Consider the following 24000-nt stretch of genomic DNA (forward strand, 5'->3'; position numbering starts at 1 on the left):
TGCCTTCTTGACCGCCTGTTGCACCTGCATGCTCGCCTTCAGTGACTGGTGTACAAGAACACCCAGGTCTCTCTGTACTTCCCCCTCTCCCAATCTATTGCCATTTAAATAATAATTTGCCCTCCCGTTCCTGCACCCAAGGTGGATAACTTCGCACTTGTCCACATTATAGTGCATCTGCCATTTATCCGCCCAATCGCCCAGTCTGTCCAAATCGCTCTGGAGCTTCCTGGTCTCTTCCTCTGAGCCCACCCCACCTCCTAGTTTAGTGTCGTCTGCAAATTTGGAAATGCTGCATCCGACTCCCTGATCCAGGTCATTAATGTAAATTGTGAACAGCTGGGGGCCCAGGACAGATCCCTGTGGTACCCCACTTGTTACTGCCTGCCATTCAGAAAATGAGCCGTTTATTCCAACTCTCTGTTTTCTATCTGACAGCCAGTTCCCTATCCACGCAAAAACTTTCCCCTTTATCCCATGAGCCTCAATTTTCCATGCTAATCTTTTATGTGGGACCTTATCGAAGGCCTTTTGGAAGTCCAGGTACACCACATCTACTGGCTCTCCCCCATCTATTCTACCAGTTACTCCCTCAAAAAATTCCAATAGATTAGTCAAGCACGATTTACCCTTTGTAAATCCATGTTGACTCTGTCCTATCCTGTCCCCATTTGCTAAGTGCTCCGCTATTTCATCCTTAATGATGGACTCCAGCATTTTGCCCACAACTGATGTAAGGCTTACAGGTCTGTAATTACCTGCTTTTTCCCTACCCCCCTTTTTGAATAGTGGGGTAACGTTAGCTACCCTCCAATCCATCGGCACTGTTCCCGAGTCTAATGAATTCTGAAAAATCATCCTTAGTGCATCCGCTATCTCTAGGGCCACCTCCTTCAGTACCCTAGGATGCATGTTATCAGGCCCTGGGGATTTGTCCACCTTCAATCCCTTTAGCTTCCTTAACACCATATCCTTAGAGATATTGATTTGCGTCAGTTCCTCCTTTGCCAATGTCCCTATTTTTCCCGATATCCCAGGGAGGTTTTTTGTGTCTTCCTTCGTAAAGACTGACCCAAAGTATGCATTTAGTTGATCTGCCATTTCCTTATTTCCCATTATATATTCCCCCGTATCTGACTGCAATGGACCAACTTTGGTTTTCACCAGTCTTTTCCTTTTGATATATTTATAAAAGCTTTTGGAGTTAGTTTTTATATTTTCCGCCAGCTTGTTTTCGTAAGCTATTTTGCCCCTCTTGATCATGCCCTTTGCCCTCCTTTGCTCTATCTTAAACTGTTCCCAATCTTCCGCTCTGGCGCTTTTTTTGGCTATTTTATACGCCCTATCTTTGGATTTTATGCTGTCTCTAATTTCCCCTGTTATCCACGGTTGAGTCACCTTTTTAGATTTCCTTTTATGCCAGATTGGTATAAACAATTTTTGCAATTTTGTCATTCTATCTTTAAATGTTTGCCATTGTTTATCTACCTCCAGTCCTCTCAGGAACGTTGTCCAATCAGACCTACTCAGTTCCCGTCTCATGGCATCATAATTCCCCTTGTTTAAATTCAGGACCTTAGTCTCTGAGTCGATTTCTTCGCTCTCCATTTCGAGTGAGAAATCGATCATGTTATGATCGCTCTGACCCAAGGGTCCCCGTACAACAAGATTACTGATTAGTCCCTTCTCATTGCACAGTACCCAGTCCAATATAGCCTGTTCCCGAGTTGGTTCCTCGACATATTGATCCAGATAACCATCCCTTAAACACTCAAGGAATTCCTCCTCCTCATTATTTTTACTGATTAGGCTAGTCCAATCTATATGTAAGTTAAAGTCACCTATGATGACAGCTGTGCTCTTATTGCACGCTTCTCTAATTTCCCTCGTGATGCCCTCCCTAACCTCTATTTTACTATTTGGAGGCCTATATACCACTCCTATTAATGTTTTTCGCCCCTCGCTATTTCTTAGCTCCACCCATATAGATTCTGTATTAACTGAGTTAATATCCTTCCTTTCAATTGCATTTATCCCCTCTTTTACTAGCAATGCTACCCCTCCTCCCTTTCTTTTTTGTCGATCCTTCCTAAATACTGAATACCCCTGTATGTTAAGCTCCCAGCCCTGCTCACCCTGCAACCATGTTTCCGTAATCCCAATTAGATCATAATTATTAACCTCTATTTCCACAGCTAATTCATCTACCTTGTTCCTGATGCTTCTCGCATTAAGGTATAAAACCCTCAGGCTTTTTTTATGCTCACATTTTTTATGAATTAGTTTGGCCCTTTGTTTTTTGTTCCTCACCCTTTTACCATTTATTTCTGTCTGCCTTTCACTTTCCTCTATTTCACTACATAGGTTTCTAGCCCCCTGCCATACTAGTTTAAATGCTCCCGAACTGCTTTATCAAAAATTACCCCGAGAACATCAGTTCCATCTCTGCACAGGTGTAGACCGTCCCTTTTGTATAGGTCACACCTACCACAAAACTGGTTCCAATGCCTCAAAAATTTAAAACCCTCCCTCTTACACCACTGCTCAAGCCACGTATTTAGCCTAACTATCCTGTTCTCTGTACTCTTACTAGCACGTGGCACTGGTAGTAATCCAGAGATTACTACCTTCGAGGTCCTACTTTTTAGCTTGGCTCCTAACTCCCTAAATTCTACTTGTAGGACCTCTTCCCTTTTTTTAGCTACGTCGTTGGTACCAACATGTATCACGACAACTGGCTGTTCCCCCTCCCCCTCCAGAATGTTCTGCACCCGCGCCGAGACATCCTTGACCCTTGCACCAGGGAGGCAACATACCATCCTGGAGTCTCGGTCGCGACCACAGAAACCCCTATCTATTCCCCTTACAATCGAATCCCCTATTACTATAGCCCTGCCACTCTTTTTCCCTCCCTTCTTTGCAACAGAGCCAGTCATGGTGCCATGAGCCTGGCTGCTGGTGCCTTCCCCCGATGCGTCACCCCCCCCGACAACAGTTCCTAAGACGGTGAACCTGTTGCTAAGGGAGACAACCCCAGGGGATTTCTGCACTACCTTCCTGCCCTTGCTCTGCCTTTTGGTCACCCATGTACTGTCTACGCTGGCCTTAACCTGCGGTGTGACCAACTCACTAAATGTGCTATCCACACCCCTCTCAGAATCGTGGATGCTCCAAAGTGAGTCCATCTGCAGCTCAAGGGCCGTCATGCGGTCCCACATGAGCTGCAGCTGGACACACTTCCCGCACACATAGTCGTCAGGGGATCTCATTGAAACTTATAAAATTCTAACAGGACTGGACAGACTGGATGCAGGAAGGATGTTCCCAATGGTGGGGGAGTCCAGAACCAGGGGTCACAGTCTAAGGATAAGGGGTAAGCCATTTAGGACTGAGATGAGGAGGAATTTCTTCACCCAGAGAGTGGTGAACCTGTGGAATTCTCTACCACAGAAGGCAGTTGAGGCCAATTCATTAAATATATTCAAGAAGGAGTTAGATATATTTCTTAAGGCTAAAGGGATCAAGGGATATGGGGAGAAAGCAGGGACAGGGTACTGAATTTGGATGATCAGCCATGATCTCATTGAATGGCGGAGCAGGCTCGAGGGGCCGAATGGCCTACTCCTGCTCCTATCTTCTATGTTTCTATGTTTCCATCTACAACGTCTGTCCTGACCTCAGGGCTTCCCAAAGCCTTTTGCAGCCAATTGGCGCACAGCATGATCCCACAAACAGAAATGTGATAATGACCAAATGATCTGGTTTTTTTTTAGTGATGTTGGTTGAGGGATAAATACCGGCCCCAGGACACCGGGGTGGGAGGACTCCCTCCCTTGCTCTTCCTCCAATAGTGGCCGCGGGATCGTTTACATCCACCTGAGAGGGCAGACGGGGACCTCGGCTTGACCTCGCTTCTGGGGGAGTCGCAAAGGCTGAGAGAGAGGCGGAGAGGTTGGAGCAGGGACGTCCAGAGGAGAGGCACCAGGCAGGAGAAGTGGCACGGCCGCCAGTGGTGGAGCGGGGGAATCTGCAAGGGGCCTGGGTTGGAGGAACGCAGAGATCTCGGAGGGTTGTCGAGCTGGCGGACGGTTAGAAAGATAGGGAGGGGTGGGGGTGGGGCGAGGCCATGCAGCGATCTGAACACGAGGATGGGAATGTTAAAATCGAGGCATTGGCAGACCGGGAGCCAAGGTAGGTCAGCGAGCACAGGGGTGATGGGTGAACGGGTTAAAAGAATTGACAGGGTAGATAGAGAAAAATTATTTCCTCTGGTGGGGGGAGTCCAGAACAAGGGGGCATAATGTTAAAATTAGAACTAGGCCATTCAGGGGTGATGTCAGGAAGCACTGCTTCACACAAAGGGTAGGGGAAATCTGGAACTCTCTCCCCCAAAAAGCTGTTGAGGCTGGGGGACAATTGAAAATTTCAAGACTGAGATCGGTAGATTTTTGTTGGGTGAGGGTATTAACGGTTATGGAACCATGGCGGTTAGATGGAGTTAAGATACAGGCCATCCATGATCTAACAGGCTCGAGGGGCTGAATGGCCTCCTCCTGTTCCTGCGTAACAGGCTCGAAGGGGGCTGAATGGCCCGCCTCTTGTTCCTGTGTAACAGATTCGAGGGAGTCTGAATGGCCGCCTCCTCTTTTGTGTAACAGGCTCAAAGGGGGCTGAATGGCCTCCTCCTCTGCCTATGTAGCAGGCTCGAGGGGTTGAATGGCCTCCTCCTGTTCCTAGGTAGCAGGCTCAAGGGGCTGAATGGCCTCCTCCTTTTCCTGTGTAACAGGCTGGAGGGGATGAATGGCCTCCTCATGTTCCTGTGTAGCTCAATGGGCTGAATGGCCTCCTCCTGTTCCTGTGTAACAGGCTCAAGTGGTTGAATGGCCTCCTCCTGTTCCTGTGTAACAGGATCAAGGGGCTGAATGGCCTCCTTCTGTTCCTGTGTATGAGGCTCGAGGGGCTGAATGGCCTCCTCCTGTCCCTGTGTAACAGGCTCAAGGGGCTGAATGGCCTCCTCCTGTTCCTGTGTAACAAGCTCAAGGGGCTGAATGGCCTCCTCCTGTTCCTGTGTAACATGCTCAAGGGGCTGAATGGGCCTCCTCCTGTTCCTGTGTAACAGGCTCAAGGGGCTGAATGGCCTCCTCCTGTTCCTGTGTAACAGGCTCGAGGGGCAGAATGGCCTCCTCCTGTTCCTGTGTAACAGGCTCGAGGGGCTGAATGGCCTCCTCCTGTTCCTGTGTAACAGGTTTGAGGGGCTGAATGGCCTCCTCCTGTTCCTGTGTAGCAGGCTCGAGGGGCTGAATGGCCTCCTCCTGTTCCTGTGTAACAGACTCAAGGGGTTGAATGGCCTGTGCTAAATACCGAACCTTCTTGTCTCACGTACCTGCGACTGACATCCCGGACTTCAGGCAGCTTAGAGAAGAGCCACTGTCTCTCCTGGCCAGTCAGCAAGCGCTGGAGTTCGGCGGAGCGCTGGAAATGTTCCACTGCGATGTCCAGACTCCGCAGGCAGGAGGACTCTGAGCTGATCAACTCGAAGTTAGCCTGAGGGATTAGGGAGAGGGAGAGAGACAGAGACAGCGAGACAGAGACAGAGAGAGAGAGAGAGACAGACAGAGAGAGAGACAGAGAAAGGCAGAGAGAGAGACAGAGAGAGAGAAAGAGACAGAGAGCGAGAGAGACAGAGAGAGACAGAGAGAGAGACAGACAGAGAGAGACAGACAGAGCGAGAGACAGACAGAGAGAGACAGATAGGGAGATACAGATAAAGAGATACCGATAGAGAGAGACCGAGAGAGAGAGACCGAGAGAGAGAGACAGAGCAAGAGACAGACAGAGAGAGAGAGAGACAGAGAGACATAGAGAGAGAGAGAAAGAGAGAGACAGAGAGAGAGACAGAAAGACAGAGAGAGAAAGAGACAGAGAGCGAGAGAGACAGAGAGAGACAGAGAGAGAGACAGAGAGAGAGAGAGAGAGACAGACAGAGAGAGACATAGAGAGACAGATAGAGAGAGAGAGAAAGAGAGAGACAGAGAGAGAGACAGAAAGACAGAGAGAGAAAGAGACAGAGAGCGAGAGAGACAGAGAGAGACAGACAGAGAGAGAGAGAGATACGGACAGAGCGAGAGACAGACAGAGAGAGAGACAGAGAGATAGAGAGAGAGACAGAGAGAGACAGATAGAGAGAGAGAGAGAGATACCGAGAGAGAGAGAGACAGAGCAAGAGACAGAGAGAGAGAGAGAGAGACAGAGAGACATAGAGAGACAGATAGAGAGGGGGAGAGAGACAGAGACAGAGAGAGAGAAAGAGAGAGACAGAGAGAGAGACAGAGAGAGAGACAGAGAGACATAGAGAGACAGATAGAAAGGGGGAGAGAGTGATATATATATGTATAATATAGAGAGAGAGATAGACATGGAGAGAGACAGCAAGAGATAGAGAGAGAGAGATAGAGAGAGATGGAGAGAGAGAGACGGAGAGAGAGAGACAGACAGAGAGAGAGAGAGAGTGAGAGAGACAGAAAGAGAGAGAGAGAGAGAGAGAGAGGAGGGGGGAACAAGTTAGGCTCGCAATAAACTGCTTCACAGCAACAACTTGTATTTATACAGCTCCTTTAACATCATAAAATGTCCCAGGGTGCTTCACAGGAGAGATTATCATACAAAACTTGATACCGAACTGTTGTGTATGTAACCATTTACCTTTAAGGGAACTATAGAATGTAACCGTTCGCCTTTAAGAGCACTACTTTAGGGTGGCACTATCTATTGGCTCATGTATACTGTAATACCGATAGTGACCACACCAGTATATAAGGGTTGTGATACGTTAACTAGGGCAGAAATCGCCCAGACCTCTGAATAGTAAAGACCTGTTTTGTTTGTACTTCTAAAGTCTCTAAAGTTATTTACTGCACAACCTACAGACTTTACAGTGGCGACGAGTCCGATCGTACCCTGCGGCAAGACTAACCAGTAGCAGAGAGCTTCAAAAAGAAAACACGAGGCTCCGTCTACTAAAAGTATAGTACTTACTGGAAGCTGGAAGATTAACAGCAAAGCTGCGGCAGCAACAGGCACAGATTACCCTGCTACCACATCTTGAGCGAGCCAATCAGCCTAAAACAAGGCGGCCGAAGAGACTGTGAGTAGGAAAAAAAATTAAGACAAATAAATTTTAAAAAAACGGGGTAGAAGTATTTGGAGGAGAAGGGCAAAGCATTCGGGTCCAACGGCGTCGGGTGACAGCCGGACCGCGGGCAATGTGAGAAGCCGTGCAGCAACCGCTGCCACAAAGCGCTGAGCCTGCGAGTAGGCGCGGGAGTGTCAGAGCCGAGAGCCGCGCGAGCGGGGGAGCCAGAGCCGAGCGGGAGGCGTTGCAAGCCAGCGATCGCATCTCCAGATAAGGGCCGAGAGCCGCGAGAGCGATCGGATCTACAGATAAGGGCCGGCAGCCGCTTCGCGATCCAGCGATCGCATTATAGATAAGGACCGCACTCGGGCTGACAGACGGCGTCGGGGGACCGGGTGAAGACCGCCAAACGCGGGAAAACCGCCATTGAAGTGGGCGGGGAGAGCGAGAAGCGCGGGAAAGCCGCCATTTTTCGGGGAAAACCGCTGAAGAAGAAGGAAGAAGCGGGAAACCGCCATCTTGGAAATTATTAAGAATTTCAGAAAAGTAATAAGATTTTTCAGAAAGGCTGGTGTGTTCTCAAGAAGAGAGAAGAAAATTAATAATAAGTAAAGTAATACTTGTACTGTTCTCAAAAAGAGAAGAAGATGCCTAAGCGAGGAAATATTAATGACTTTAATGCAGAAATAGAAGACTGGGCCACGTATGTGGAACGCATAGAAATATATTGCGTAGCCAACGAAATTGAGGATGACAACAAGGCAATAACTTTGTTAAATTCGATGGGAGCAAAAACATACGGGCTTTTGAAACATCTAATAGCACCAGTTAAACCAGTGGACCAGACCTTCGAAGAGATCGTAACAGTGTTGAAGGATCACTTGAACCCCACACCGTTGATGCTGGCTGAACGATTTAAATTTTACGCCAGAACCCAGAGGCAAGATGAAAGCAATGCGGAATACTTAGTCGAACTGCGTAAGCTAGCGAAATACTGCCAGTTTGGAGGGAATTTGACAGAGGCGCTGCGGGACAAGTTCGTATGCGGCTTGGCCAAAGAAGGAACGCAGAAGCGACTTCTGGAAGAAAACGACCTCACACTGGACAGGGCTGTCCTCATAGCTTCATCGCACGAAGCCGCAGCGAAAGGGACGGCGGAAATGCAGCTAAAGGCGGCGGCACTCGGGGTGGACCAAATTACAGCAAGCACTCCCAAATGCTACCGTTGTGGAAAGACAACGCACGACCAGAATCAGTGCTGGTTTAAGAACCAAGAGTGCAGGAAATGTGGCAAACTGGGTCACATCGCAAAGGTATGCAGGTCCAGAAAGAAGACCAACAAACAAAGGAAGCCACCACCACAAGAAAAGTACAACAAGGTGCATCAGGTGGCTGAAAAGAGTTCAGACGAACAAAATTCAGACTCAGACCCAAACAGCCAGGAGTTGGATAGTCTGAGAATCTACAATGTGGGTAAAGTAACTGATCTACAGACGATCTGGGTCACACTAAAAATAGCTGGAGTCCAAGTACGAATGGAGCTGGACACGGGATCAGCTGTATCAGTCATCAACCAAAAGGACTACCACCGACTATTCTCTCACATACCCTTAAGAAATACCAAGTTCGTATTACAGACATACACGGGGCATCGCGTATACCCCATGGGGAAAATAAGAGTCAAGGTGAGAGATAGGGGTAAAGTACACCCAAGAATGAATTTGTACGTACTACCTGAGGGAGGACCACCACTTCTAGGACGGGAGTGGATCAAGAAAATAGACATGGAATGGCACTACCGACAAGCAATGACGAGTGAGGACTCGGTGCAGACAAGCAGCTCAGACTCTGAGCCGGAAGACGATAAGTCCAGCTTATGTATGAAAAACAAGGTTAACATTAACTCACGGACTAAGGTTGGAAAATCGATGGCGTGCATAAAGACAGAGAATTCTGAGTCTGTTCAAGCTACAGACATATGCATTACGGAGGAACACCGGGCTCGAACTCAACGCTATTTCAAAGTACAACAACAATTAGAACAATTAAGTTACCGCCTCGTACAAGAGATGAAAACAATGAAAAGGTTCTATGACACCGAATGGGAGAGTCTGGAAAGACAACAGAACCTACTGGCTCAAGCAGAGAGCGACCATAGAGCCATCGTGACCAATTACCGATCACATCTCCCTGATGATGTTCAGGGGTTAGAATATTTGCATGGTCTAGAGATACAGCAGAAGGGCAAATCACGCTGCACTGAGGGTTTTGTTCTGCAATTAGAGACGGAGCTAGTGCAGGCAAAGTTAAGAGAAGTTGAATCACAGGGTGCTCTTAAGGAGATGCAGAAACAAATCTTGGACATGGAAAAGAGAAACGCCATGTTGCAAGAGGAGCTTATAGGGGCGAAACTGAAAGAAGCTAAGCAAAGGATGTTGGAACTTGAAACGCAGAACCAAATCAGCAGTAATCAGCTATGTCAAGCAGAGAAGGAGTGCAAGGGTCTACATGAGAAGGTGCAATATCTCTCAGCCCAAAATAAGGGACTACTCACTCAGTTAAATGAAAGTAAACGGGAAATGGCTGAGATGGACTGCAAGAATAAAGAAGAGTTGATGGCAGTGAGACATCCGAGGAAGAGCAGGATGAATATGATTGCTTGAAGAAGGGTTTTGACCTGTTGAGTGACACCGAATGTTATGAGGATGTGGTCTGCCCAAATTGTGATGGGAACTCCCAAAGTGCTGAAATCCTGAAGAAGCACTTAAGGTCTAAGGAACATAGAGAGTTAGTGGCGCTACAGATGGCAGCCGGGAAAAGAGCTCGGAGAGTTTCAAAAAGGCAGAAAAGAAAAAGAAGAAGCAGAAAATAATAACTGTTTAAAATATTATTACTTCTACTACCTCAGTCCGAACACTACGAAAGGTGCTAAATTTGTAAAAAAAAATCCAGGGACATTATCAAGACAGCCAGTGGGTTGTATAAGTCCGCACTGCTGGTTCAACAGGAGGAAAGTACAAGCGGTTAAAAAAAAAGGCTATGGAGGATGCTGTCTGGAACGAATTAATACCAGAGACTGAATTTATGAACTGTTCCCACAGAGACTGAACCTGTAAACTGATTCCACTGAGAGTATGTTTGTAAACTGTTATATGACGTTGACTCCATTGAGAGTATATCTGTAAATTGTTATATGACGTTGACTCCATCGAGAGTATATCTGCAAACTGTTTATATAAAGTTGAAGATTGTATGTTTAACGGGATTCTGTAAGTAATAAGCTAGGAAGGGAGGAGTGTTGTGTATGTAACCATTTACCTTTAAGGGAACTATAGAATGTAACCGTTCGCCTTTAAGAGCACTACTTTAGGGTGGCACTATCTATTGGCTCATGTATACTGTAATACCGATAGTGACCACACCAGTATATAAGGGTTGTGATACGTTAACTAGGGCAGAAATCGCCCAGACCTCTGAATAGTAAAGACCTGTTTTGTTTGTACTTCTAAAGTCTCTAAAGTTATTTACTGCACAACCTACAGACTTTACACGAACCACATAAGGAGGTATTTGGACAGGAACGGGTCAGGTTTTAAGGAGCGACTTAAAGGAGGAAAGGGAGGTAGCGAGGTTTAGGCAGGGAATTCCCGAGCTTAGGGCCTCGGCAGCTGAAGGCACGGCCACCAAAGGTGGAGCGATGGAAATCAGGGATGTGCAAGAGGCCAGAATTGGAGGAGCGCAGAGATCTCAGAGGGTTGTGGGGGCTGGAGGAGGTTACAGAGAGAGGGAAGGGGCGAGGAGGCCATGGAGGGATTTGAAAACAAGGATGTGATTTTTGAAATCGAGGCGCTGCTTAACTAGGAGCCAATGTAGGTCAGCGAGCACAGGGGAGATTGGTGAACGGGACTTGGTGCAGGTTAGGACACGGGCAGCCGAGTTTTGGATGACCTCAAGTTTACGTAGGGTGGAATGTGGGAGGTGTTGTGTCCGTGTATAATAAGACACAGACTGCAGGAGAATGGTACAACAGGTGTTTACTCAACGTGGCTCACAGTGGAACTGATCTGTACAGATTACTACTCAGTGCTATATACAGGTGTGGTCACTGCCGGTACTGCAGTATACATGAGCTGTAAAAGATAGTTCCCCCCTTAAAGGTATATACATTACAATTCCTCCCCTTTTAGGTTAACAGTACCATAACACTCATTTAACAATTAAATATCAAACTAATTACAATTAACACATTTAACATGCAACATTAGCTGAAAATAGTCTATTTATATATTCAGTCTTTGGGGAGGCTTCCTGATCCTTTCTGGATAGTGCCTTTCCCGAGTGTCTTGCTCTTGGTGCGGAGGCGATTCTGGCCCCCTGTCGTCAGTTGGTTCATCAGCTTCCGATGCTACTGTTTCTGGGGTAGATGCGACCTGTACGTCGGGTTCATCACCAGGTACGTATGGGCGAGGCATGGGGCTGACTTGTTCCTGTGACTCTAGGATCTGGTCAGCATGGCATCTCACGATGCTCTCCCCAACGTCCACTGTGTACATTAGTGGGCCCTGCTGTGTGCATATCATTCCTGGCTGCCATTTTTCTGTTCGGTAGTCGCGTGCCAAGACTGGTTGCCCTACATTGACGCTCCTTGTCGGCTTCTCATGGATGTGCTGGAATTGCTTACTCTCAACATCTCTTCGTATGTTTGGTCTGAGCAAATCCAGGCGAGATCTTAACCTTCGGTTAAAGAACATCATGGCTGGGGCCTGGTTGGTGACTGCATGTGTCGCATTCCGGTAGGCGAACAGGAAATTGTCCACCTTGTGCTGCAACGGAATGTTTTCATTGTACATAGCCTTTATTGCTTTCATAAAGGTTTGTATGAACCTCTCAGCAAATCCATTTGTGGCTGGATGATACGGGGCGGGTGTGTAATGCCTTACCCCATTCTTTTTCAAGAACCTCCAGAGCTCTTCGGACACAAACTGTGGTCCGTTGTCAGAGCAAATCTGTTCTGGCAAGCCATTCCTGGCAAAAATGGTCCGTAGGACTGCAAGTTTACTCCGTGGTGGCGGAGGACATTTTGATGACCTCAGGCCATTTCGAGTGCGCATCCACGGCTATTAAAAACATTAAGTCCATGAATGGACCAGCAAAATCAATATGCACCCGTTGCCATGGAGATGAGGGCCACTCCCATGGGTGTAGAGGGGCCTGTGGTGGTGCATTTTGAACTTTCTGGCATCCTGAGCAACTCTTGGTCAGGTCCTCGATTTGTTTATCGATTCCCGGCCACCACACATAAGCCCTGGCTAGGCTTTTCATTTTTACCCCTCCCAGATGACCCTCATGAAGCTCATTGAGCACTCTATCCCTTAACTTGGGTGGAATTACCACTCGGGATCCACACATCAAGGTCCCCCGGCACACTGACAGCTGTTCTCTCCTTGTCGAGAATGCTGGCAACAATGAGTCGCCATGTGCTGGCCATCCCTTCACCGTCAAATCATATACCCGAGACAGTGTCGGGTCATTTCGGGTTTCCTTTTTGATACAAGCGTTAGTTACCGGTAGGTATTCAACTATAGTCGAATGGAATATTTCGACAGGATCCACTGCTGGTGCTTCCTCCGCAGTAGGCAGTGGCAGGCGTGATAGCCCATCAGCATTTCCATGCTGTTTCGTGCCCTTATATTCAATCTCATAGTGGTGCGCCCCTAGAAAAAGTGACCATCTTTGTAGTCGTTGCGCAGTCATCACCGGAACGCCCGTCTTCGGATTAAAAATGGAGACAAGAGGCTGGTGATCAGTCAGCAAGGTGAATTTCTGCCCGTGCAGATAGTGATTGAACTTTTTCACTCCCCACACTAGGCTGAGGGCCTCCCTGTCAATCTGGGCGTAGTTACGCTCGGCTGAGGTTAGTGATCGTGACGCAAAGGCTATTGGCCTCTCTGAGCCGTCCGAGAATTTGTGTGACAGCACCGCTCCAATGCCGTAGGGTGACGCATCACATGCCAACCGAATTGGTAATGCTGGGTTGTAATGGGCCAATACCTCTTTCGATGTGATTAGTGTTTTGCTCTTCTGGAAAGCTCGTCTACATTCGTCACTCCACTTCCATGGCACCCCAGTTTGCAGTAGGGTGTTCAGTGGGCATAGTATTGTAGACAAATTTGGCAAGAACTTATGGTAGTAGTTTACCAGCCTAGGAACGACCTCAGTTGTGACACATTTTCCGGTGCTGGAGCCTTGACTACTGCCTCAATCTTCTCTGGGGACTTATGTAACCCCTCTTCATCGATAACGTGGCCACAATACGAGATCTGTTTTCTAAAAAACTCGCATTTGGGGCGGTTAGCTCGGAGCCCATATTCCTGCAATCTAGTGAGCACCTGCTCCAGGTTGGCGAGGTGATCACTGTCATTTTCGCCCATGACCAGGATGTCGTCCAAATAACACTGGGTCCCTGGGATCCCTTACAGGACTTGTTCCATTGCCCTCTGCCAAATAGCCGGAGCTGATGCTACCCCAAATACCAGCCGGTTGTATTGGTAGAGACCTCTATGGGTGTTGATTGTGAGGTATTTTTTTGATGCTTCTTCAACCTCCATTTGCAGATACGCCCTGGGCCAGATCAATCTTAGTGAAGCGTTTCCCTCCAGATAGCGAGGTGATAATATCTTCAATCCGCGGATATTGTACGGTGTGAAGGATCGGGTTCACTGTTACCTTAAAGTCCCCACAGATGCGAACCTTCCTTGTTTCCCCAGGCGTGCTGCTCAATGACTTTTTCATCACAGGGATGATGGGTGTAGCCCACTCGCTCCAGTCTACCTTGGACAGTACACCTGAACGTTCCGGACTCTCCAACTCTGCTTCGACGGCTGGGCGGATCGCATAAGGTACCGGTCTGGCCTTAAAACATTTTGGTCTTGCGTTTTCTTCAATTTTAATCGTCGCTGTTATGCCTTTTAGTGTTCCGAGTCCCTGCTGGAACACTTCTTGTGCATCAGTTAGTATTTTTGACAGTCGTCCAGGTGTGACGTCGTCATCCTTTTTGGCATCTACAGTCAGTGCCTGTATGGAATGCCAATCCAGTTGTATTTTCCGGATCCATTCACGTCCCAGTAATGGTGGTCCTCCATCTTGTAATACATACAGGTCTAGTTTTGGTGTTTCCTTTCCGTTATATATAACGGTCACCCTTATTTTTCCTTTGGGGTAGACTTTTTGCCCCGTGTACTTCTTCAAAATAATTTTTGTGTCTCTCAAGGGTATGTGTGAGAATAGCCACTTGTAGTCCCGTCGGTTTATGACTGTTAGGGCTGATCCTGTGTCCAATTCCATCTTTACCTGGACTCCTGCTATCTTGAGAGTGACCCAAATGGTTCGGTGATCCTCCGTTGTGATCACATTATGTAGTTTCAGACAACTCAGTTCCCTGCTTTCGGAGTCGTTATCACTCTTTTGTTCATCTGAACTATTCTCCGTCATCTTATGTACCTTCTTGTACTTTTCTTTGGTAGGTTTCTTATTGCTGGTTTTCTTTCCCGACCTGCAGACTTGTGCTATGTGTCCTACTTTTCCACACTGTCTGCACACTTTGTCTTTGAACCAGCAATCATTCTGGTCGTGTGTTGTTCTGCCGCAGCGATAGCACTTCTCTGTTCTATATGACATTTCGTTTGTGCCATATTCTTGCGGTCTCTGTTGTATCTCTGCAGCGCCCCGTGCTGCTGCTTCATATGATACCGCAATGCTGAAAGCCTTTTCCAGCGTAAGGTCCTTTTCAGATAAAAGCCGTTTCTGGGTTCCTTCACTTTGAAGCCCACACACAAACTTGTCCCTTAAGGTATCTGCCAGTCCCGCTCCAAACTGGCAGTGTTTCGATAGTTTGCGCAGTTCTGTTAAATAATCAGCATTGCTTTCATCCTTATGCTGGTTCCGTTTGTGAAACTTGAATCTTTCTGCTATCAGCAGCAGTGTGGGGTTTAAATGTTCCTGTGGTATCGTTACTATGTCTTCAAAACTCTTTTCCATTGGCTTCGTTGGGGTTACTAGATTTCGTAATAAACCATACGTCTTTGCACCCATTAAATTTAACAATACCTACGCTTTCTTGTCATCTGACACCTCATTTGCCTTGCAGTACACCTCTATTCATTCGACATATGTAGTCCAATCTTCGACTTCATTGTCAAATGCGGTGATACTGCCACTCTTCGGCATTTTGGGTGTGGTTTAAAATGGCGTCTCCCAATGACTTAAAATGGCGTCTCCCGCGCTTTCCTTCCTCCCTCGCTGCTGCCAACGCCGCTCCCGGCGGTTCTCGTGGCAATGGCGGCGCCCTGTAGGTTTCGCGCGCTTCTCCTGTGCTGCTGCCAACGCTGCTCTCGGCGGTCCTCGTGGCAATGGCGGCGCCTCGCGGGTTTCTGCGCGTCTCTCTCTCCTACTCTTCAACGCTGCTCGGCCCCTGAACACCGGCTGCACCCTGTGCGCTCTGCCCTCTCTCTCTCTCCCCCGTCGACGCTGCTCGGCCCTTTGCTGTGCCGCTCGGTCGGGCTCTAGCCCGCCGCTGTCCGGGAAGGGTCTGCGCACTACCTGTTGCCAGCCCGTTTCGCTGGACCACCTCGACTGGAAAGCCAAGCCTGGCTCTCGACAGCCTCCCCCGCAATTCTTGAGTCTCTGCTGGATGACTGGGCGGTTGCCCGTGGTCGACGCCCGAGTCTCTGGCCTTGACCTCCGATCCACTGATCTCCAGGAACGAATCCCCGGCAGGTGATGCAGAGTTGCAGGTAGGTTCGAACTTGCCTTGTCACCAATGTTGTGCCCGTGTATAATAAGACACAGGCTGCAGGAGAACGGTACAACAGGTGTTTACTCAACGTGGCTCACAGTGGAACTGATCTGTACAGATTACTACTTAGTGCTATATACAGGTGTGGTCACTGCCGGTACTGCAGTATACATGAGCTGTAAAAGATAGTTCCCCTCTTAAAGGTATATACATTACAGGAGGCCAGCCAGGAGTGCATTGGAATAGTCAAGTCTAGAGATAACAAAGGCATGGATGAGGGTTTCAGCAGCAGATGAGCTGAGGCAAGGGCGGACACGGGTGATGTTACGGAGGTGGAAATAGGCGGTCTTGGTGATGGAGCGGATAGGTGGTTTGAAGTACATCTCGGGGTCAAATATGACACCAAGGCTGAGAACAGTGTGGTTCAGCCTCTGGCATTTGCCAGGGAGAGGGATGGTGTCGGTGTCTGGGGAACAGAGTTTGTGGCGGAGACCGAGGACAATTGGCTGGATTTTGATTCTGGAGGCGTGTAGGAGGCTTTCGGGATTGTAGTCCCACCTCCATCGAGTTCTAGCCAACCTACGCGATTTTCACTTGATTGACCTTGTTGAGCCCGCCCAGTGGGCTCAGCAAGCCAATTAAGGGCCACCCGGCAACAGGTGACATCACAGATTGACATTTCATCTGTCAAAAGCTTTTGACAGATGAAGTATCAGCATTTGACAGCTGTTTGAAGCTGTCAAACACTGACAATCTGTACACTAAATTAATTCCTTCCTCTCAGGATGATTTAGAGATCTCCCCAGAACAGAAAGTTGAATGGTGCAATTTTTGACAGATCGCGGCCATTCTGCTTTCTGTGCCGGTGAGATGAGGGACTCCTGAGACCTGAAGGAAGGAAGGCTGCATTAGTAAGTAAAGGTAAGTAAAACTTCTTTAAACACTTTAAACACACTTACCTCTGCACTCATGCACCCATCACTCACCTGAACACCGGACATCTCGACCCCTCCAAGTCCTTCAGCCCGACGGCCCGCCTCGCTAACTTGGCGTGGTTTGGAGCCTTCGGGAATCCCACATGTCAAGAATGAAAATAGGGATTAGGCTAAAAACTGCCTGTTAACTATCTGTTAACAGGCAGTTAATTGGCACTATTCCCCTTCCCGCCTCGGGGAGGCGGCTCCCAGCGTGGGTCGGGTACCTGCCTCCTTTGAAACTGGCATGGAGACGGGTTGGGTTTGTGCCCCCCCCCCGATTTTGGGATTTTAATCCCCCACGCGCCTCCAATCCCGCCTCCTCGGCTCAATGAAAATCCTGCCCAATGGCTTCAGCCTTTCCAATATTTGGTTTCCCACCCCTCCCACCATACCAGCACAAAGCGGGCTGAGCGACCACGTGTGGCTTCACAGCCCAGCTTCATTCCACTCTGATTGAGGGTAGATTGGACCCCAAGCGACCCTGAGGTGTGACACTCCCCGCCCATTGCCCCACCCCCCGAACTCCCCCTCCCCAGGTCTCGGAGATAAAAGGTCAAAGTTCATCCCGCCCCCCCCTCCTCGCTTACCTCCTGCAGTTTCTGCTGCTCGTTGGTGAGATTTGCAAAGTGCTGACTTTTTCGGACCTCCGGGATGTCCCTCCAGAGACCAATCGGGGACAAGACAGACGCCCGCTGGAGGACGCTGGCGTTCCTGGGGGTCCTAGGCCCCCTCAATCGCAGCTGCCCCGGATCCAGGGCCGCTGGCCCCTCCTCGCTCACTGTCACCTCGCGCTTCTGCCGAAGGATCTCCCGGTCGAGCACCACGTGGCTGTACTCCTGGTACAGGAGTCGTGCTGCAGGAGGGAAGGGCGAGAGTCTGAGAATGGCATCATTCAGTCAGAGAGAGAGACAGAGAGAGAGACAGAGAGAGAGACAGAGAGAGAGAGAGACAGAGAGAGAGACAGAGAGAGAGAGAGAGACAGAGAGAGAGACACAGAGAGAGACAGAGAAAGAGAGAGAGACAGAGAGAGAGAGAGACAGAGAGAGAGACAGAGAAAGAGAGAGAGAGAGAGAGACAGAGGGTGAGAGAGAGACAGAGACAGAGAGAGAGAGAGAGAGACAGAGAGTGAGAGAGAGAGAGACAGAGAGTGAGAGAGAGAGAGACAGAGAGTGAGAGAGAGACAGAGACAGAGAGAGAGAGAGAGACAGAGAGAGAGAGAGAGAGACAGAGAGTGAGACAGAGAGTGAGAGAGAGAGAGATAGAGAGTGAGAGAGAGACAGAGACAGAGAGAGAGAGAGAGAGACAGAGAGAGAGAGCTAGAGAGTGTGTGAGAGAGAGAGAGAGACAGAGAGTGAGAGAGAGAGAGAGACAGAGAGTGTGTGAGAGACAGAGACAGAGAAAGAGGGAGAGAAAGAGAGAGAGAGACAGAGATAGAGACAGAGAGAGAGAGAGACAGACAGACAGAGAGAGACAGACAGAGCGACAGCCAGAGAGAGACAGAGAGGGAGAGATAGAGAGAGAGAGAGACATTGAGAGAGAGAGACAGAGAGAGAGAAAGAGAGAGAGACAGAGAGTGAGAGAGAGAGAGACAGAGTGAAGGGATAATTACAAGTCCTAGCCCTTTCGGGCTACCCCAGATCAGGCGTATTCCCCAGAAGTTCACCTTCCAATTAAGTTAGAGATAGCTGAATTCCATAAGACGCTTAAATGGGTCTAAAGGTTCAGGCTATCTCTCTCTAAAGGAAAGGAATGACTGACGATGTTACCATCCTCCAGATAGCATTTTTAATAAGTTTAACTAGACTGTAACCTTCTGGATATTATGAGGGTCTGGAATACCCCCCAGAATTCTGCAACACCTTACAAAAGAGTGTACAGAAATTGGGTTCGCGAGTTTATACAGAATTACTCTTTGAGACAATTCTAACAATATATAGTTTTATTTAAGAGCTGACATTCAGTTAACAGCTGTTGAATCAGTCGCAACTTTAACAATTCAAAATACAAATAGCTTAGATTTCTTATTTCTCAGAGTTCCTTATTCTCAAATCTTTACTTCGTTACATTTCTACGTTTATTACTTATCTCTAAATCCAGAATATCCACCAAAATCAATTACTTTGATTACCTGAGACTCAAAGTAAAAAACTTACAGATGGTACCTGTGAAGTTGAGAAATGCTTGGCCCGTTCAGCGAGTTCTGACTTTCTGTTTGAAAAGCTCTTATTTTTATACCCTTTTTGCAGTGGTTTATTCTTTCAAGTTCTCTGCTGATGTCAGCTAATTGTCTCTGTTGAATGCTTTCTATCTTACTGTCAATTCAACTATTGCCTGCATACTTATGTCTCTACCTTTAGGTGTTTCAAAAACCATCATAAAAACAATATGACAGCTATGGTTTCTGTTTGATGCCATTCTTACAAAATTCGTTCATTCAATTCTTAATATTGGCTTTACTGATTTTTAGCAGACATTGTGACTCCGTGGTGATTCAATTTTAATACAAACACAATGCAATTGCTTGGTGTCATCTATTAAAGTCATATCCTTAAAGTCTTCTTGTTGGTATGGTTTTTACTATATCTAAATCAAAACCACTTTAACTGAATGTTTCATGCATTTCTAGCTATCTCAATTGGTTGCCTATTTAATCTTGTTTCCTGTCATCCAAGTTTAACATAAAATCTATTTGACCAGTGTTTCTTTTACTTGATGTCATCTTTTCAAAGGCACATGGTTCTTTTAATGTTTGTGTTTCTGTTCAACGTGTTAGCTTGTAACACCTTAAACTGGGTCTTCTCTTTGTGTTGGTTGCAAACCGTAGACCTTTCGGAAGCACCAATGGTTTGCTTCAATCTCTCATTGTTTTAGTACACATGGCATAGTGGTTAGCACTGTTGCCTCACAGCGCCAGGGACCCGGGTTCAAATCTGGCCTCGGGCAACTGTCTGTTTGGAGTTTGCACATTCTCCCTGTGTCTGTGTGGGTTTCCTCCGGGTGCTCCGGTTTCCTCCCACAGTCCAAAGGTGTGCGGGTTAGGTTGATTTGGCTATGATAAATTGACCCTTAGTGTTAGGGGATTAAATACGTGGGGTTACGGGGATAGGGTGGGATATGTGTCAGTGCAGGCTCGATGGGCCGAAATGGCCTCTATCTGCACTGTGGGGATTCTGTGATTCTGTGAACTGATCCCCATTTCAAAGATTGTGGTGTTTTACAACTTTGTTTCACAACTGATCTTATCGCAGAAGCCTGTATTTCTGTTTCTCTGTGTCTCTGAGGATTTTTAGATTTTAAAACCCAGTTTCTCATGTATTAATATCTTAATATTGGCTTATCCTTCACAAGAGAGAGAGAGAGAGACAGACAGACAGAGAGACAGACAGACAGAGAGAGACAGAGGGAGAGATAGAGAGAGAGAGAGACAGAGAGAGACAGAGAAAGAGACAGAGAGAGATAGAGAGAGACAAAGAGATAGAGAGAGACAGAGGGAGAGATAGAGAGAGAGAGAGACAGAGAGAGACAGAGAAAGAGACAGAGAGAGATAGAGAGAGACAGAGAGACAGACAGACAGAGAGAGACAGAGGGAGAGATAGAGAGAGAGAGAGAGAGGGAGAGATAGAGAGAGAGAGAGAGAGAGATAGAGAGAGAGAGAGACAGAGAGAGACAGAGAGACAGACAGACAGAGAGATAGACAGACAGAGAGAGACAAAGGGAGAGATAGAGAGAGAGAGAGACAGAGAGAGAGACAGAGAGAGAGACAGAGAGAGATAGAGAGAGACAGAGAGATAGAGAGACAGTGAGAGAGACAGAGAGAAATAGAGTCAGAGAGAGAGCGTCAGAGAGAGACAGAGAGACAGAGAGGACAGAAAGAGAGAGAGATAGAGAGACAGAGAAAGAGATAGATAGAGAGACAGAGATGGAGAGGGAGAGAGAGACAGAGACAGAGAGAGGGAAAGAGAAACAGAGAGGGAGAAAGAGGGAAAGCGAAACAGAGAGGGGGGTGAGGGACAGAGAAAGACAGAGATTGAGAGACACAGTGAGATGGAGACAGAGACAGAGCAAGAGACAGAGCGTGAGAGAGACAGCGAGAGAAAGATATAGAGAGAGACAAGAGTAAGAGAGATAGAGTGAGTGAGAGAGAGACAGAGAGAAAATAGAGAGACGGAGAGAAAGTGACAGAAAGAGAGATAGAGCGATGAGAAAGAGATGGAGAGGGAGAGAGAGATATTGAGCAAGAGTGATGAGAGAGATGGAGAGAGGAGAGAGGGATGGAGAGAGGGAGAGATGGAGAAAGGGAGAGAGGGAGAGATGGAGAGAGGGAGAGAGGGAGAGATGGAGAGAGGGAGAGATGGAGAGCGGGAGAGATGGAGAGAGGGAGAGAGGGAGAGAGGGAGAGATGGAGAGAGGGAGAGATGGAGAGAGGAGAGATGGAGAGAGGGAGAGAGGAGAGAGGGAGAGATGGAGAGAGGGCAAAAATGGAGAGAGGGAGAGATGGAGAGAGGGAGAGAGGGAGCGAGGGCGAGATGGAGAGAGGGAGAGATGGAGAGGGAGAGAGGGAGAGAGGGAGAGAGGGAGAGATGGAGAGATGGAGAAAGGGAGAGATGGAGAGAGGGAGAGTGAGAGAGAGGGAGAGAGGGAGAGATGGAGAGAGGGCGAGATGGAGAGAGGGCGAGATGGAGAGAGGGAGAGAGGGAGAGATGGAGAGAGGGAGAGATGGAGAGAGAGAGATGGAGAGAGGGAGAGATGGGGAGAGGGAGAGAGGGAGAGATGGAGAGATAGAGAGAGGGAGAGATGGAGAGAGGGAGAGAGGGAGAGATGGAGAGAGGGAGAGAGGGAGAGAGGGAGAGAAGGAGAGAGGGAGAGAGGGAGAGATGGAGAGAGGGAGGGATGGAGAGAGGGAGAGATGGAGAGAGGGAGAGAGGGAGAGATGGAGAGAGGAGGGAGAGAGGGAGAGAGGGAGAGAGGGAGAGATGGAGAGATGGAGGGGTGGAGAGAGGGAGAGAGGGAGAGATGGAGAGATGGAGGGAGGGAGAGTTGGAGAGAGGGAGAGAGGGAGAGATGGAGGGAGGGAGAGAGGGAGAGATAGAGAGATGGAGCGAGGGAGAGATGGAGAGAGGGAGAGAGGGAGAGATGGAGAGATGGAGGGAGGGAGAGATGGAGAGATGGAGAGAGGGAGAGAGTGGGAGAGAGGGAGGGATGGAGAGAGGGAGAGAGGGAGAGATGGAGAGAGGGAGAGAGGGAGAGAGGGAGAGAGGGAGCGAGGGCGAGAGGGAGAGAGGGAGAGAGGGAGAGATGGAGAGATGGAGAGAGGAGAGAGGGAGAGATGGAGAGAGGGAGAGAGGGAGAGATAGAGGGATGGAGCGAGGGAGAGGGAGAGAGGGAGAGATGGAGAGAGGGAGAGATGGAGAGAGGGAGAGAGGGAGAGATGGAGAGAGGGAGAGATGGAGAGAGGTAGAGATGGAGAGAGGGAGAGATGGAGAGAGGGAGAGATGGAGAGATGGAGAGAGGGAGAGAGGGAGAGATGGAGAGAGGGAGAGAGGGAGAGATAGAGGGATGGAGCGAGGGAGAGATGGAGAGAGGGAGAGAGGGAGAGATGGAGAGATGGAGAGAGGGAGAGATGGAGAGAGGGAGAGAGGGAGAGAGGGAGAGATGGAGAGAGGGAGAGAGGGAGTGTGGGAGAGATGGAGAGATGGAGAGAGGGAGAGAGGGAGAGATGGTGAGAGGGAGAGATGGGAGTGAGGGAGAGAGGGAGAGAGGGAGAGATGGAGAGAGGGAGAGAGGGAGAGATGGAGAAATGGAGAGATGGAGAGATGGAGAGAGGGAGAGATAGAGAGATGGAGCGAGGGAGAGATGGAGAGAGGGAGAGAGGGAGAGATGGAGGGAGGGAGAGATGGAGAGATGGAGAGATGGAGAGAGGGAGAGAGGGTGAGAGGGAGGGATGGAGAGAGGGAGAGAGGGAGAGAGGGAGAGATGGAGAGATGGAGAGAGGGAGTGAGGGAGAGAGGGAGTGATGGAGAGAGGGAGAGAGGGAGTGAGGGAGAGATGGAGGGATGGAGAGAGGGTGTGATGGAGTGAGGGAGAGAGGGTGAGGGAGTGATGGAGAGAGGGAGAGATGGAGAGATGGAGAGAGGGAGAGATGGAGAGGGGAGTGATGGAGTGATGGGAGAGGGGAGAGAGGGAGAGATGGAGAGATGGAGAGAGGGAGAGATGGAGAGAGGGAGAGATGGAGAGATGGGTGTGTGGGAGAGATGGTGTGAGGGTGAGTGGAGAGAGGGAGAGATGGAGTGAGGGAGTGATGGTGTGAGGGTGAGATGGAGAGAGGGAGAGATGGAGAGAGGGAGAAGGGAGAGAGGGAGGGATGGAGTGAGGGAGTGAGGGAGAGATGGAGAGATGGAGAGTGGGAGGGATGGAGAGGGAGAGAGGGGGTGAGATGGAGAGATGGAGAGGTGGAGAGAGGGAGAGATAGAGAGATGGAGCGAGGGAGAGATGGAGAGAGGGAGAGAGGGAGAGAGGGAGAGATGGAGAGAAGGAGGGATGGAGAGAGGGAGAGATGGAGAGAGGGAGAGAGGGAGAGATGGAGAGAGGGAGAGATGGAGGGAGGGAGAGATGGAGAGATGCAGAGAGGGAGAGATGGAGAGAGGGAGAGATGGAGAGATGGAGAGATGGAGAGAGGGAGAGAGGGAGACAGGGAGGGGTGGAGAGATGGAGAGAGGGAGAGAGGGAGGGATGGAGAGAGGGAGAGAGGGAGAGAGGGAGAGATGGAGAGATGGAGAGAGGGAGAGAGGGAGAGAGGGAGAGATGGAGAGAGGGAGAGATGGAAAGAGGGAGAGAGGCAGAGATGGAGGGATGGAGAGAGGGAGAGAGGGAGAGAGGGAGAGATGGATAGAGGGAGAGATGGAGAGATGGAGAGAGGGAGAGATGGAGAGATGGAGAGATGGAGAGAGGGAGAGATGGAGAGATGGAGAGAGGGAGAGAGGGAGAGATAGAGAGAGGCAGAGAGGGAGAGATGGAGAGTGGGTGAGAGAGGGAGAGATGGAGAGAGGGAGAGAGGGAGAGATGGAGAGATGGAGAGAGGGAGAGACGGAGAGATGGAG

At 48.9% G+C, this 24000-nt stretch overlaps 1 protein-coding gene across 1 annotated transcript in view; it reads right to left on the reverse strand.

Annotated features, from left to right (window-relative positions):
• LOC147091409 (uncharacterized) overlaps positions 1-24000 on the reverse strand; it is a 120701-nt gene that overhangs the window by 54542 nt on the left and 42159 nt on the right. Inside the window, exons 5-6 of the mRNA XM_085976767.1 lie at positions 17491-17756; positions 5384-5544 (exon numbers count right to left, since the gene is read on the reverse strand). Of these exons, the coding sequence (XP_085832893.1) occupies positions 5384-5544; positions 17491-17756 (427 nt within the window). The remainder of the gene's footprint in view (positions 1-5383; positions 5545-17490; positions 17757-24000) is intronic.

The sequence above is a fragment of the Somniosus microcephalus genome, unplaced genomic scaffold (assembly GCF_052327205.1).
Source record: "Somniosus microcephalus isolate GS21.2 unplaced genomic scaffold, FLI_Smic_1.0 unresolved_chr3, whole genome shotgun sequence".
NCBI lineage: Eukaryota > Metazoa > Chordata > Chondrichthyes > Squaliformes > Somniosidae > Somniosus > Somniosus microcephalus.